The sequence below is a fragment of the Ustilaginoidea virens genome, chromosome 2, assembly GCF_000687475.1.
Source record: "Ustilaginoidea virens chromosome 2, complete sequence".
NCBI classification, from domain to species: domain Eukaryota; kingdom Fungi; phylum Ascomycota; class Sordariomycetes; order Hypocreales; family Clavicipitaceae; genus Ustilaginoidea; species Ustilaginoidea virens.
In genome coordinates this window covers 2,303,910-2,319,606 of record NC_057317.1, presented here as the reverse complement: position 1 = coordinate 2,319,606, position 15,697 = coordinate 2,303,910, and the positions used below count along the sequence as shown (strand labels likewise).

At 54.7% G+C, this 15,697-nt stretch overlaps 4 protein-coding genes across 4 annotated transcripts; 2 read left to right on the top strand and 2 right to left on the bottom strand.

Annotated features, from left to right (window-relative positions):
- Positions 1-795: 795 nt before the first annotated feature.
- On the bottom strand, positions 796-4,521 carry UV8b_02382 (uncharacterized protein; the record flags this gene model as incomplete). The annotated part of the gene is made up of 1 exon (XM_043139880.1): positions 796-4,521. One exon carries the CDS (start codon positions 4,519-4,521, stop codon positions 796-798), a length of 3,726 nt encoding a protein of 1,241 aa, XP_042995814.1.
- A 2,486-nt stretch (positions 4,522-7,007) lies between these two features.
- On the top strand, positions 7,008-7,217 carry UV8b_02381 (uncharacterized protein; the record flags this gene model as incomplete). Its single annotated transcript, XM_043139879.1, has 1 exon — positions 7,008-7,217. The coding sequence occupies one exon, from the start codon at positions 7,008-7,010 to the stop codon at positions 7,215-7,217; it is 210 nt and encodes a 69-aa protein (XP_042995813.1).
- Positions 7,218-10,296: 3,079 nt separating this feature from the next.
- On the bottom strand, positions 10,297-11,337 carry UV8b_02380 (uncharacterized protein; the record flags this gene model as incomplete). The annotated part of the gene is made up of 3 exons (XM_043139878.1): positions 10,297-10,641; positions 10,746-10,894; positions 11,043-11,337. The coding sequence occupies 3 exons, from the start codon at positions 11,335-11,337 to the stop codon at positions 10,297-10,299; spliced, it is 789 nt and encodes a 262-aa protein (XP_042995812.1).
- A 1,113-nt stretch (positions 11,338-12,450) lies between these two features.
- UV8b_02379 (uncharacterized protein) lies at positions 12,451-15,072 on the top strand (the record flags this gene model as incomplete). The annotated part of the gene is made up of 4 exons (XM_043139877.1): positions 12,451-13,518; positions 13,591-13,923; positions 13,991-14,131; positions 14,200-15,072. The coding sequence occupies 4 exons, from the start codon at positions 12,451-12,453 to the stop codon at positions 15,070-15,072; spliced, it is 2,415 nt and encodes an 804-aa protein (XP_042995811.1).
- Between the last annotated feature and the right edge of the window lie 625 nt (positions 15,073-15,697).

Sequence of the window (15,697 nt, the reverse complement as noted above, 5' to 3'; positions counted from 1 at the left end):
TTGCGTCTCGTCGCTTCTGTGCTCCGTAACACGCCAGCACCTATACACCGCACACCGAAAATCAGGCTCGCCAGAGTCTCGAGCATCGTCGGTCCCACCCGCCATACAGGTCCTCGCACAAATGCAGCGCTGCAAAATATATTTTCGGTCCTACTAGGGCCCGTCAAAAACCCAAAAGATTCCGTAAGCTGCCTAGGTAATTTTCGGCTCATCAATCCCATCAATCCATGCCTGTCCCCACCCTGTCCGGAACGCCTCCCAAGCCCCCCATTCGTTGCATGTGTCAACACATTACCAAATAAATCTCTTGATGCATTAAATAGACCATGGGAGTCTCAGGCGGAAACGCATACATGTCAAAGCACGGCAAATACATGCCCTGTCGTATTCGTGTCCTATTTAGTAATCCTACTTGGACCAATCTTCGTCCAATTTCCCGCAGGGGTGTATCACCGTGTATATGAGTAATGGGGGCATCAAACTGCCCGACCCTGTGTAAATGTCTTTGGAATATATGACCATGCGTGGACCTTTGCGGGCCATCTCTGAAGGGAAGAAGAAGAAGGAAAAAAAAAAAAAAAAAAAAAAAAAAAAAAAAAAAAAAAAAAAGGCAAAACCATGAAAAGGAGGGGTTTCCAGGGACAGGAAATTTTTCAAAAGAAAAAAATGAATCCAGAAGATATTAGAAGAAGAAACAAGAAGAAGATGATGAAGAAGATGATGAAGAAAACGGGACACAGCCGCGTCGAAAGGTCTCCGGTTTCGAGTCCTTTCACCCAACGGTAGCAAGACAGCTTAGACGCCCAGTTTCCGAAACCCCTCCACACCTAGGATTGGAACCTCGACATCGCACAGGCGCTCGACGCCGTCGTCTTGGCGTCTCTCGGTGAAGATGTTGCATTCGGAAACCACTTGCGACCATTCCGCAAGAGCGCTGCCGCAGTACACCAAATTCTTGGCGAAAATCCCGGCTGGTTTGGTCGGCTTTATGACCTTGTCCACCGTGCCTTCGACATTAACTGCCGTCAGAGACTGCGTCGACGTGTGCAGGCCGTCAACCATGTCGCTGCGATTTTCGCCTACTTTGCCGTGCTTATCGTCCGCGCCTTCAAAGGACGCACTGCTTGTTGGCGTGTTGCGCAGCCACTCCTCGACCGACGCCGTCAGATTAACGTCGTCTCCGTTTTGGAGAAGAAGTGGCCTCGGAGTCTGGGGCGGTGATTGTGCCGGGGATTGGGATGAAGGCGAACAAGGGGCGACGAGCCATGTCCCGTGGGGCCGACTTTGGGCGGTAACCCGAGCTTGCGTTGGAACGGGCAGCCGCGGTCTGCTGAGGACGCGCTCCCGAGCGAGGCCTGGATTCTGCTGCCAGCCCAAAATGAACTTGAATATGTACCTTTGCTCGTCATACACTGGCGATGAACCCAACGAACCGTCTTCTGACGGGGCCGTCTTCGTCTTGTTCTTGCTCGCGCCCGAAAGCTGCTGTCGCGACCCGGCGACGAGAGGCGCCGGCTCTCCCAGCTCCCGACGATGCACAGCACTGTCGCTAAGACTCCTGGGCAACCCGCCAGAAGCGCTCTCCGGGCTGCTGCTAGAGCCCATGGTGGTGAACATTTTACCCAGCAAAGACCATCGCTTTCTCGCGTCGGGCCGTGCAGGCCCTCTTGTGTCCGGAGCAGTCTCACTGCCAGCTAGCGTAAGACGGGTTGCCGACCTCGCAAACGTGTCAAACCCCATAAAGAGCCCCTTTTGCAACGCCGAGGCCTCCTGACGGATGATGATGAATTTCTTGCCCATGGCAGGGGACATTGGCGCGGTGGATGGCGGTGTGCGGCCCTTTTCGTCGGCATCCTGCTTCAGGTAGAGGTAGTGAGCCCAGCTAGTATCGAGCCTTGCGGCTGCAGCAAGGTAGATGCTCATGTCGACTTCGCTCGAGCCTCCAGTGTATCGGCACATTCTCCAGCAAATCAGGCGCTGGTAGTAGGCTCGAACCATGGGGCACCAGTTGTTGAAGAAGCTGTTGAACGTTTCCTCCGAAAGCAGCCACTCCAAGCAGACATTGGCCTTTCTGCGCGAGTCCTTGGCAATCGCGTCCCATATGGTGAAGATGAATGACAGCATGCGGACTTCCGTTATGGTATTCATAGAGCTCGACATTCTTTTGCAAACCTCGATCCAGAAGGGCCAGTCCACATAGCTTATCGAGCCCGATTCGAAGCCGTGATAGGTCATGAGCACCTCTTCAAGAAAGTCGCACAGAGCGAAACATGCCGCACTGTTGTACAGCGATGTCTTTCGAGTCGCGGCTTTTGTCAGAGCCGCAAAGGCCTCGGCAAATGTGTGCCTGGCGCTGGCCAGTTCGGCAGCATCATCCAGCAGGAAATCCTTGAGCAAGATGATGAGCCTGTTCTCGCTCATGCCTTTCATGGCATTGTTGTTGGCCGGCAAGGGCAGAGTCAGCGCAGCGGGGGCGTCGGGCCCGTTGACAGAATCGATAAACGGCGCTGCAAGCGAGTGGTCCACTGCAGAAGACTGCCGATGAATGGTTGCATCAAATATCGAAAGAAGCTGGGCGTGAACCAGTGCGAAGGCTGGCGACCTGGCCTTTTCGGAAAGGGGTAAGCCTGGAGGCATGAACTGGTCTGCGAGAATATGAAAGTATTTGCAGAAGATGAAGAACAGGTCCGTGTCCCGTCCCTTCCACCGCGTAACCCAAGGTCCGGTCCACGGTATTCTCGCCACAGTCAACGGCATTTTGGGGACCGGCTTCAGCGAATCCCACACAGCTCTGGGTGAGGACCAGCCGAAACCCCCCAGCTTGGGGGGAAACAAAGCGACCATGTCATCACTCTCGCCCTTGTCCTTGCGTGGAAGCCCAAGTTCGCATCCAGATCGTCTGATGAGGTCAGGTGTGAGCCCCCAGAGCCGGACCAGAACATCACAGACTCCAGGTGCAAAGAAGAAGGCATACGCACATGTTTTCCCCGAAAAATTGACCAGACTAAGCGGTGCGTGGCGCAGCGACATCTTTTCCACCACATAGGCCATCTGCTTCACCAGGTTGGCCACAAACATGGTCTTGACGTTGTGCTCCGCCGACTCGGCAAGTAAGAAGCTGTCAGTGGTCGACCCCGAGGCGCTGGTGCCAGACCTTGGACGAACTCGTTCAGAGGGCAATCGCTCAGCCAACGGTTGCAGAAACGAGGCGGACCGTCTCCATTCTGGTCGCATCATGAGCATCGTCGCCGCTTCAAGGAGCATGGGGCGGTCCATGCCCGGGATCGGCTGTTGCAACGGTCCTTGGAGCATGTCGAGAAGCAAGGTCCACCACTTGTTGAGTATGATTGCTCTGCGTTCCACATCGTCAAGGGCCATGGTCTTGGTGGATGGGTGATCTCGGGTTGTGCGCAGGAAGGGCAGCAACATGGATTGCACTTGAGCAACTCGCTGGCCAGTTTGCTTGCTAGACATGAAGTTCTTCACCTCCAAATCAAGCATCTTGAAGCTGGACCACAAGGGATCACGCGGCTTTGGCGTCGATTCGTTGCAGGATTCGTCCGTGGTCGGGGTGTTGGTGTTGCCATCGCTGCTGATGGACCGAGATGCGCTCGTCCGAATACTGTTCGAAGTTCGAATGAGACTGGTAGCAGACGAGTCGTAGCTGTGTTCAGAGTCGGCGCCATCTCGCGCAAAAAGTGATTGTTGCTGCTTCGGCTTCAACTTGGACAGGTACGACGTAGCCAGAGCCAGAGGTTTCTGAGTCGATCGGAGTGATTCCCTCCGCGTCGTTTCTCCTACCTGGTCCTTGTTCGTGACCACCTGCAGCCGGTGCGGTGCCTTGGCTATCTTGACAGAGGATGTTCGAAACAGCCCTTCGAGCCCGGATGGTGCCTGGTCTGTCGATGGGCTTGCCGTGTTTCGAGACGAGGGTGACCGGGAAGAGCGCGACATCCACGAGCGCCGTGCAAAGCTGGCGAAGCTATCCGTGCCGGATCGGCCTCGTTCCATTTGGATGGTTGATGGCTGGCCCTTGGACAGTTCTTTGCCTCTGTTGATGGAGCCATCGTCGGAGCAATTGGGCGAGGACGATTCCTTGTTGGACTTGCTCCCGGTGATAAGCCATGACCTTGGCTTCTCTATCACCGAATGCTTCTTGCCCCTTCCGATAAGAGCTTGCTTGAGTGCTTTGCTATCGGGTGCCGGTGCGGTCACGTCACACGGCGGAGTTGAAACCTGTTCCGTGGTAGAGCGCCGTGTTTCATCACTGGCGAACATGGACGTGTCTAGCTCAAAGCCATCTTTGAACGATGGCAACTCAAACTCCCCTGGTTCAGAAGAGGTGCCTTGAAAGTAATCGTTTATATTGTCTGGAATCGATGGCGATTGGGCACCAGAGATGCAACGGCTTTGGTGAGGCAAATCGATGAGAGCTTTAGTTGAGCTCCCTAACTCGTATGCTGATGGCGGCGGCCGCGTCGAGGGTTTGAAGGGAGGCGGCACGACAAAAGTCGAGCACATGATACAAAGCTGATGCTCTGCTTTGACTGTTCTCAGCTCGGGTTCAAAACACCGATGCCAGTTCGTGCTGAGCCGCCCAAAAGGCAGGTAGGAGAGGAGAACGGAAGGAGCTGGTTCAGTCGCACATTACGGAGTATTTGGTGGCCGTGTCTTTCCTGTATAAAAAGATTAAAAAAAAATAAAAAAAAAATCCCTCTGGCCGGCAGAGGAGCCAAGGTTTGGGAAGCAAGATTAAACAACGGGCTCTCAATATTGGGACTAACAAGTCAATTCTTCGTCTGAGGTTGTTCACTTTCTCCGATCAGGTATGCGGAGCTTGGCAGGTCGAATGATAGATTAGCAACGGGAAGAAAGGTAGTGACTCGAATGAATGGATGAAAACGGCAGTTGGGGAATTGAAGGGCGTGCCAGCATTCAGCCTCCACTTGACAAGTAAAGATCGCCGCCCAGGGTCCTGAGCTCCTGGGGTGGGTTGATAGGGGTGGTAGTAGGTACGGGTGCAGTGGTAAGTTGTAGCGCAAGTGGTAGAAGAAAGGAGGCCGGATGGACCGCCACGCCGTCCTATTTCGGGGGATTATTTATTTATTTATTTATATTTTGGTTTTTTTGGTCTTCTTGTTTCGCTCCTGCCAGTGGTACGAAATGCGTCCTAACCAATGATGATGGGCTTTGCAATAGATGAAGGTGAAGAGGAAATGGGCGAAAGTACGATACGTCTTTTCCCTTTGGTTGCTGGTTGAGGAGGCAGTCGGGTTGGCACGAATCAATGCCTCGACGGTTGGACCGAGCTGTTCCGTTGAGGCCAAGGCGTTGTTGCGTCTTCGTCTTCGTCTTCTCCGCAGCGGTGATTTGTACGACGCTGAGGCTGCGAGAATTCTCCTCTGGTCGAGTCGTCCAAGCTGCGCGAACCCCGAGCCCCTCAAGCAGACGGCCAGCCAATTCCGCAATCGCCGGGTATTGATAGGCTCAGCCGCTTACAGCAACGACGTGGCTGTTGCTCGACGGATGAAGGCTGGAGCGCTCTTTTGAATTTGCCTAGGCGGACAGGGGTCCGGAGGTCCCTCGCATGAAGCCCTTGTCGCACACAAAGGTAAAAGTGAGGCAGGGACTGGGACCCTTTTCTGAGGCACAGCCGGGGGCTGACCGGGCTCGACAAAGTGAGGGGGTGTGTGGTGGGCGCGTGGGCGGGTGAAGCGGGTGAAGCGGGTGAAACGAGTGAAACGGGGCGAGACGGGGGGGGGGGGGGGGGGGAGGAGAGGGAAGGGGGGGGGAGGTGGGGGGGGGGGTTGAGCAGATGAGTTGATCGAGTCGCCAACAACTGTGGCTGACCGGAAACGCGTCGAGAACAAGAGCAAGAGCAAGAGCAAGAGCAAGAGCAAGAGCAAGAGCAGGCGGCGAGGCAGAGGGAAATGAGGACAAAGAAATAAGAAGGAGCCCGTGGTTGGTGCGGAGCAGGAGGCACGCACGTCTGGTCTGTTTGTCTGGTCCGTCTGGTCTGTGTGTCTGTCTGTCTGGACTCTGCAGTCTGATTGACGCTATCAGTGTTGTGTGTCCAGTTGTGTGTCCAGTTGTGTGTCCAGTTGTGCTGGTTTTGCGGTGGCGGCCCCAATGGCGCCAGGATTTTCGTATCAGTACGAATTTCGAAACGCAAGAGAGAGAGAGAGAGTGAGAGTGAGAGTGAGAGTGAGAGATAGAGAGAGAGACAGAGACAGAGAGAGACAGAGTACGGAGTAGGCCAGGACAGAAAAGGGCAGACAGCGATTTGCAGATGATATCAATCAGGCGGCGGAACTCGTTTCCCCCCTCCCTCCCTCTTCCTCTCCGCAGCTCCTGATAAAAGTCCAAAGTCAAGTCTGGGCAAAGGACATGGAGGAGGAGGGCACGGGCACGGGCGGGTTCCATGTGCCGTTCTTGCCTTGCCTCCGAGTCCGTATTTGTCCTCGAATTGGTTGGTTGGTTGGTGGGTTCGCTCGTGTGCAGCCCAGCCCGGCCCGCGCATGCAAAGCTACCAATCTGACAAGTATCTTGGAGTGCCGACTGCCAGGTTAGAGGTACACCTACCAGACACCTTCCTGAGGTACCCAAGTAGGAGGTAGGTAAGGTGCTAGTCCCCTGACTAACCACCAGCACCAGACATTAGGTAGCGTCTGGTTAATGTCACGCGGCCCAAGATCCACGGGAAACCACCCCCCCCCCCCCCCCCCCTTCTCTGTCCCCCAAGGCCCGGGCTGCCTTTGCCTCCAGACCAGTTGACAGACAACCTTGACAACCAGCACGACGACGTTGGACAACATTGATACATAACAACATGCCAGCACCAAGTTTGCAACCACCTCATGTCAATCAACACCTTCCTACGTGTACCTTTTCTCTGGTGCTTCGAGCCAAAGTTGCCTCGTTGTCCGTCCGTCCCGTCGTCTTGCTTGCCTTGCCTTGCCTTGCCTTGCCTTGCCTTGCCGTGAGAGCATAGCATCCATGTCTGGTACATGCATGAGTGGCGTTTGACGACACGACACACCGAGCACACACGGAGCACACACGGAGCACAGTGTCAGCAACGTGCCGGTGCGGCTCTTGACTGGTCTCTTGCCTGCCCGAAAGACGGCGTATCGATCGGCCCGCATGCTTTGCTCTGCTCCGCCGACTTTGCTTGGCCCCGTCTCGCCGACGTCGACCGCATTGCAGGCCTCCTGTGAGCAAAGTCCAGTCAATGCACGCTTTGAAGGGTGCATCCAGTCACGTTTTGCTTCGTCGTCGTCGTCGTCGTCGTCGTCGTCGTCGTCGTCGTCGTCGTCGTCTCGCCCGCCCTCGCCCTCTGTCACGTCTGGTGGCAGCCTGGCAGGCGTTGCATGGCCCCACCAGGCGCAGGAGGACCGACCATTTGACAGAATGGGAAAATGGCTGGCAGTCGGTTGCTGCGGCCTCTACGGAGTAGAGTCTAGACCCCCCTAAATCGTTCCCGCGGAGGAGTTTTATTCGTGTCTGGTGTCGTCATTGCGAGCCTAGGCATCGCTGGGGAAGCCGTCTGGTTCCCTCCAACTTTTCTGGGCGGATTAGGCGGATGCAGCGGGCTGCCTATCGACGCGGTACGTGCTACATACCTACCTTGCGCACCTGTCCTGTCCTGCCCTGCCCTGCCCTGTCTTGTCCTGCACAACCTGCAGCCCGAGCGTGGAATCGTGGATAAATGATATGACGCGATAAATAGCCAGCCGTACGTCGCACACGATATTCTGCTCCTCAGACGATTGACAGGCTGCGTCGCATCCATTTGTTCCCAATGGCCATGCGGGTCGACAGATTCAATGTTCTCTTCCAGAATATGAAATGCCTGGCGCTTCGCGACCCGCTCGTGGGGTGGCAGGTACTGGGTATCTATCTACCTGGGACGCGTACATTGCATACCTACCTAAGGTACCTAAGGTAGGTAAGGTAGGCAGGCACTCAAGAGGCACATGGTAGTCAGCATCGGCATCTTCGTCTTCGTTCTCCTCTTGCAGGTCTTGACCCGCCACAGTTCCCTCGGCCATGGCAGCCATTTAAAACCCTGGGATGCTAGTGGTCAAGAAGTCTGTCGCCATGTAGCGAGCGAGTCGTTGCGGCATCGGGTGTCATCCAAGGAAGTCATGCAAGAAAGTCGTCCAAGAAAGTCGTCCAAGAAAGTCGTCCAAGAAAGTCATCCCAGGCGGATGGGGTGGGTGTCTGGCATCTGCTCTCTACAATCTGGAGTCGACCGATGCGGCCCTTCTCGCAGCGAATACGGGGGGGTCCTGTTGACCTGCAAGCTGCAAGTCAGATCAATTGGTAGGTCGGGTCCGGCAGTGCATAAATAAACCTTGCGCCGGTTCCAGAGTCTGTTCCTGCACCACACCACAATAATGATCCCAAGCATTGAAGCGGGTGGGCGGTTGGCCCAACATCAGGCGGCGTCGCGGCCGATGAGCCAGACAAGGCGTTTTTTTTTTTTTTTTTTTTTTTTTTTTTTTTTTTGCGTGCGGAGTGGGAACGCTCGCTGGATGTTGTGCTGCAGACAGTCAAGGTCAAGACAGACAGACAAGACAGCGCATGAGTTGACGTGATGCTGGGTCTGGGACGACTCTGGGTCTGGTCAACTGGTGATGTCTGGTCAATACATACATGTAATGTCCCTCCTTGGCAGGCACGGCTGAGCACCGGCCGCTCAGCGAAACCTTCACTGCCGGGCACAACCAGTGCCGCGTTTGGTGCGAGTTGATAATTTCCAGCTTGACGTCTGGTGCCAGGCTTCATTGATGTTCCCTGCATAATGTACTGTATGTACCCAGGCGGGTCCCTCATGTCCCTATCCTGCCTCGGAGGCTTCATGTTGGACCATTACCGCCTTCCATCCGCTGCATATCTCCATCTGCCTGCCCCGGCAGGGCCCTCGTGTTTTGCATTTGCAGCATGTCGTGGACGGCTTGGTTTTCAGTTCCATTTGATCAATGTCTTCTCAAGCTTGATCCCGCACAAGAGGGCTTGCTGATAAGCGCGCATTGGCCCGCCCCTCCTCCCCCTGTCCCGACCGACGTGGAAATTGACGTGTGCCAGTCAAATCTGCTCGCATAGTTCCAGCTCCTCAGTCCCTAACCTAACCTTGTACGTCAGCACCTGCGATTGACCATGATACCATACCACCAATGCCATGTAATGTAATGAGGTCTGTAAATTGACTGGGTTGCACGACCACATGTCCCGTCAATCTGATCCGTCTACTTCGTAAAACCCCATTCCTTCCTCTTCTTGCCTTGTCCCTCCCTGCGGCCCAGGTGGCCCAGCTCATTGCTTCTTCTGTCGATGCCATCAGTCCACACATCCCAGACACCAATCAACTGGGGGATTTTTTTGGTGCCGAGTCCTGACTCCTCGCCATCCGTTCCCTCTGCGGCTCTGATGCCCACCAAGTTCGCTCTCCCTGCTCTCTAGTCTGTGCTCTGCACTCCAGTCCTTACCCGTCATGGCTCGATTGTCTCAAATGGTTGGCGCCAAGAGCGCTCACTACCTATTCATGTCACCTTCCTAATGAGCTCCCAGGGAGCTATGCCATAGGAGGGAGCTAGCAACAATAACGGGAACAACAATAATGAGTTTTCGAGTTGCCCCCGGTGCTCTGCAGCCCATGGCCCTTTCCAACCATGCATGCATGGGGATCAAGAAAAGCGCCCCCCCCGGTCTGGTATGATGAGATTTAAATGTAGAGCAAGAAAATGATTTTGGAATAGTAGTATTGGTATTTTATTAATGCAGAAATGAAAACACCAAAGAGTAACAAACGTAAATCTAAAATGATTGATTCCAAACCACCACCCACCCCACCCAAGCAAGGTAGCCCAGTTGGCACGCTGGTTTGCCATTCATTCATTAGTCATTGCGGCGTCATGAGCTTGGGGCCCGCTTTCGCATCATGGCGGCGCGTCACATCATTGGCGTCAATGCTTTTTTGCCATCAGGGCAGCGCGGTTCGTGACAGCCAGAGTACTACTCCGTACTGCTGGTACTTGCTTAAATGTAAACAGCACTCGCTGACTGACCAAACCCAGCTTTGCACCAGCTCGTCAGTCAACTGGGGTTACGAGCACCCCTTTGCTGGCTATTTTAACCTGGTCGACCGATAGCGGTCATGTCAGATGATGAATGTTCCCATTACAACCTCGCTGCAGGTCATCTCTCCGTCCGCTACTTTTCTCCTCTCTCCATTTTTGTCCCGTCTCCTTCTCTGCTTGCTCTCTGCTCTCTGCTCCTTTTCCTCGTTTTTGGTCATGCACGATAATGAGCCGTGTAATGACGTGATTTTACATTGCTTCGGCCGCTCCCTTCGCTGCGCTTCAAGGAGATGCCGTCATCAAAGTCGCGTCGCCTTCTTCTACTTCGCCACTTGGGTGCCTGATTCAGCGTCAATGACCCGATGAGTAAAGGCATGGTTGATAGGTTTGCCTCGGCTTGCCGACAGGCATCCCGCTGCGGGTAGCCAAATCCTTCCTCCAAGAGACCAAAAGACTCGGGAACATGATGCATGATAAAAACACCTGTTGCGGGGGCGTGTGCTCGAGAAGCAATCAACCCGCTCGCGGAAGTGCCATGTTTTGACGTCCTCTCCCGCCACTAATGATAAGAAGTTGACTCTCCAGGGCTTCGGAAAGCAGCCGCACGCATATTGGCAGCAAAGTACGTGGTGCGTGTTGCACAGGCATGCAGACAAGACTGACTGCGCCTATTGCCATGTCCAGGATCCACGTCGGCAAGCAGAATACAGAAAGCCCCATGCATTGGTTGGGAAATGTTTCCTCGTCTTCATGCACCAAAGCCGTAGGATACGAGACCGCCGGTGTTTGGTAATGACAGGGAAGCTTTTGTTCTTGGCACGTTTGATTCATCCTTCAGCAGTTGGAGCACAGAAATAGCCCACCGCCGTACACACATATGCCGTGGGGGGGGGGGAAATAAAGAAACATCACACCTTGATCAAGGCTACGGTTGGCAGCAATTCACCTCTTCCTTCCTACCTGTCCTAGACGGACCTTGGGACGAACGACTTGCCGGGCCACCGCCATTCCTCTTCTTGCTTCCGCTCTCGCGCAATTCAGCAAGCAGGGCATGGTGCTCTTTCTCTGAGAACGTTGGGCTCGTTGTTTTGGTCACGGTGATTGACCGCAGAGAGAACGGCCAATGGGGGGCGGGGAGGGGGATTTTCGATTCCTTCCCAACGGTTGGTCTAAGAAGCACTGAAGCAATGCCGCAGAGGAGTGCAAATCGAGGCCTGACCTGACGGTACGTCGGTGTGCAGAAAAGAAAAATCATCTGTGCCCCTTTCTTGTTTGCAGAAGAAGAAAAGGGATGAAGAAGGGTTGTCGTGACTCGGGAGGAAGATTGACGAGAAAAGAATTTTCAGGAACACAACCAGAACGGGGCAAACTGATTACGTAAGGCCGCGCTTTTCCCTTTTTCGGTTCCGTTTGTGCAACAGGGGCCTGAAGCCTGTATGTAACCTGTAACCCTGCTAAATTGGACAGGTGGGAGCCCGAGTGCCAAGAAAAGTAAACGTATGCCACTCACACTCATCAGCCAGGACTCAGTAGTGGCAAAGCAAGTGCTTATACTTATGATCAGGACAGCAGACCAGTTGATGTGAAAGGCTGATGCGTCTGGCGGCTTCACTTATCAAAACTCGTCCGAGACCACGGCCAGGGGTTGTTGGCAGGAAATAGTCAGATTAGTCCGTGCCTTGTGCCCTGCCAGCCGGCAGCCAGTTGTTGACCTTTGCCTAGCCACAGCTGGCAGGCTTTCCCTAACCGGCCCTAGCGCCTGCTCGGCCGCCAAGGTGGGGCTCCGATAGCGCCTCAAGCTGGACGGTTCTGTATCGTCATGCCTGAACGCCGGCCAGGAAGGGCTCAGCCAGGCAGGACTCTCAGAGGTCTGGGGGGCCTCTCTGTCTCAATCCCACATGCGGTGTCTTAATTTCTCACCAGACCAGTCAGTCCAGCTTTTCCCACAAGCTCAGCCGACCAACTCCTCGGCCTACCGCTACATGGATCTTTGCGCTAGCTACGGCCGCTTCCCTTCCCATGGCAAATTTAACATGAATCCAGGCCCAGGACACCCCGGCCCAGGCGCGCTTCAGTTTCGCGGCTTCGACTAGGGCGTATCGAAGTGACCGTGTGACGTACTTGAACATGAAATTGACGTGCGGAGCCGGACGGAAACAAAAGAAAAACAGAAAAACGTGCCAGAAAACGCGCCAGACGAACTAGCTTGCTAGCTACACCATTTCTGAGCTGAAAATAACCGGGTGGGCAGAGTTCCCTCCAGCCAGCAATCATAGTTGGTTTTGCTCCCGAATTTTCACGCGCGCAAATCGCATTGCCGACGACCTGACGAATCAACAAACGGGCACTCGAGGTGCACCTCGAAAGCATGGCATACCAACACGATGGCGATGACGCTCGTCATCAAGATGATGCCGAGTACAACCCCCACATGTCCGCCAGCAGATGGCGACATCAAGAGTCGTCGGCTTACCGACGACACGCCGCTCATCATGCCGCTCAAGCCCGCGAACCGGTGTCTACCGAAACGACTGGCGACTTGGCCAACTTCCTCAACTCTTCCAGAATTGATCCACCTGAAGATCCCAGTGGTGGCGGCAACTTCCAACCCATCACCGTAGCTGTTACACAGCCAACCGGACACGAAGCCGAAACCGACGGTCGCGCCGAAGCCCAGCCAGACGGCAAGGAAATCGTGTGTGGTCCTTTGCTCAACTACCGCCGCATGGACCAAAATCGCTGGCATGGAAGCGTTCTGATCGTTGCCAAAGGCGGCGGGAAACATGTTCTATATCAACCTTCCCTACTACTCCGTCGCTTGGGCGACGCCCGGAAGCTCATGGCTGGCGCACCCCCAGAGAACGGAACTGACGAGTGCGCCGACCGAAACACGACTCCAGAAACTCGATTTGAGCCCCATCGCCTGTATTCTGACGCCAGAAATACGTTTTGGGCGTTTGAGATTCAGGTTCCCATCGAGGCCCAAGAAGTCAAGTATGAGTACGTGATTCCCGACATGCGGTACTCCAAGGAACACAAGCCGCGGTTCAACAGCTTTTTCGTTCCGGCCGCCGACGAGTCCATGCGCGTCATGTTCCACTCGTGCAACGGCTTCAGCGTCGGCACGGATGAAGAAGCCTTCAGCGGCGCTCCCCTGTGGAAAGATGTAATGCGCAAGCATGAGAGAACACCCTTCCACGTCATGCTAGGCGGTGGTGATCAAATCTACAACGACGGCATCAGGGTCAACGGCCCTCTCCGTACATGGACCGAAATTAGAAATCCCAAGAAGAGGGCTGAATATCCATTTCCAGAGGGCTTGAGGTCAGAATGCGACGATTACTACCTGAAGAATTACATACGATGGTACAATTCCGAGCCGTTCGCTTTGGCCAATGGGCAAATTCCCCAAGTTAACATCTGGGATGACCATGATGTGCGTGCGGGCAGACCAGCTATTGGAAGTTCTGAGGAGGAGTTTGACGAGTGGCACTGACAGGTCCGACAGATCATTGATGGATTCGGCTCTTACGTCGACAGTTTCATGCGATGCGACGTATTCCGTGGAATCGGCGGCACGGCTCACAAATACTACCTCCTCTTCCAGCATCACTTACCCCCTCCGGTGTCAACCTACACTTCTGACCATGTCCAAGCCAATGGTGAGAGCGCTGGTGCGGATCCCAATCAGATGATGAATACTTTTGTTGCGGAACCCAGGATGGGGGAGCAATACATCGTAGGGACCAAGCCCGGTCCGTATGTAGCGGAACACTCCATCAACATCTTTTGCCGCCTTGGTGCCCGTATGGCCCTGCTAGGAATTGATGCACGAACCGAGGTAGGTCCACCGGGCTCCCCCGTCGACCGGTTTCACTGCGGCTAACTTGATCTTCTTCCCTGCTCAGCGGACCCGTCATCAAGTAAATTATCCAGAGACGTATGGGCTCATTTTCAACAGGCTTCGAGGCGAGCTCGCAGAAGCTGCCAACACTGGGCGCCCAATCAGGCACTTGATCCTTCTCCTTGGCATCCCCATTGCGTATCCTGTAGGTACAAACAACCGACCGTCCAAACGTCGTGAGTGAGAGCTCCGAAACTAACACACCGGCGTCAGCGCCTCACTTGGCTCGAAAACATCCTCCGCAGCCCATTTATAGGACCTGTCAAGTTCTTGCATCGTCGTTTCGGTGTTGGCGGTGGTCTGTTCAATCAGTTTGACGGTAGTGTCGATCTCCTTGACGATCTGGACGACCACTACACCGCAAAGACGCATAAGCTCGAGCGAAGAAACCTCATCGAAGAGCTGCAGAAGATATCGGCCGAGTTTTCTGTTCGAGTGACGATACTGGGTGGCGACGTACATTTGGCAGCGTTGGGTCGATTCTACTCAAACCCGAAGCTGAATCTGCCGGTCGAGAGGGACTGCCGTTACATGGCCAATGTGGTTTCTTCGGCCATTGTGAACAAGCCCCCTCCGCAGGCAGTTGCCAATCTGTTGGCGAGGCGAAACAAGATTCACCACCTGAATGACCAGACGGACGAAACGCTGCTGGACTTGTTCAACAAAGATCCGGGCGGGTCGAACAAGACGGCGGACCGTAATCACTGCACCATGCCAAGCCGAAACTATGCCATGCTGACTGAGAACTCCCCCAACGCCTCCGGCAGGAACGGAGCCTTTGCTGCTGGTAACGACGGTCAGGAGAAGCCTTGGTTTGGCGGGCGTGACGGTCACTCCGAGCTGCACGAGGGCGAGATTCGCGCAGGAACCGAGCACGAGTCGGCTTCTGATGCTCATGGCCGCGGCAACGACGGCAGTCTTGACATTCGCGTCAACGTCGAGATTGACCAGCACAGTGCCGAGGGCAAGACCCAGGCGTATGGCCTGACGGTGCCACTGCTACGCTACGAAAAGCCGGCGACTCGTGGTTCGCTGGTATCCAGCCGGCCTGCCGGGTCAAGCTCGCGGCCGGTGACTACGCAATGAGACGAGACATTGTAGGTAGGGACGGGTTTTCCTTTGACGCACGGACTCTGCGCTCAGCAAAAAAAACCCGCGATGCCGAGGAGCAGTGAGGATGAGAGTAAATAAGGCTACTCTGGTATTTATTTGCGATGCCTGTGAATAACTGCTTGTCGCGTCACAGAAGGTGCGGCAGTGAAAAAAGAACGGGGACAAGGTACTGCCTGAAACTGTGGGTAGGTATGTAATACGAGGTCGTTTTTATCGTTTGATGAGAAGAGCTGGAGGCGTGGCTCACGAACTATGGGGAAGTACATAATATGTATGATGAAATGCTCGACCCTCAAGTAAACGCTTGGTCTACTCTTTTGCCCCCGTTTCCCCATTTGGAGATTGATTGCAGGTCGTTCATCATGGACTCGGCGTCGGCCGCGGGTTTTGCAGATTGCTGCGAGGGCGCGCTGCAGACTTTACAAGCGCCTTGGCTATGTAGAATAAGGGCGGCTGTGCCTGCCTGCGCGTAGGGATTGACCCGGCCTAATTATTCAGCTGGGCGCGAGTCGGCGCCGAGTTCGGCAAGCACCCGGAGCTAGAGCGCCCATGGGGGGTGAAATAATTCTACTGACCATGGGGCCGAAATATATGTAGT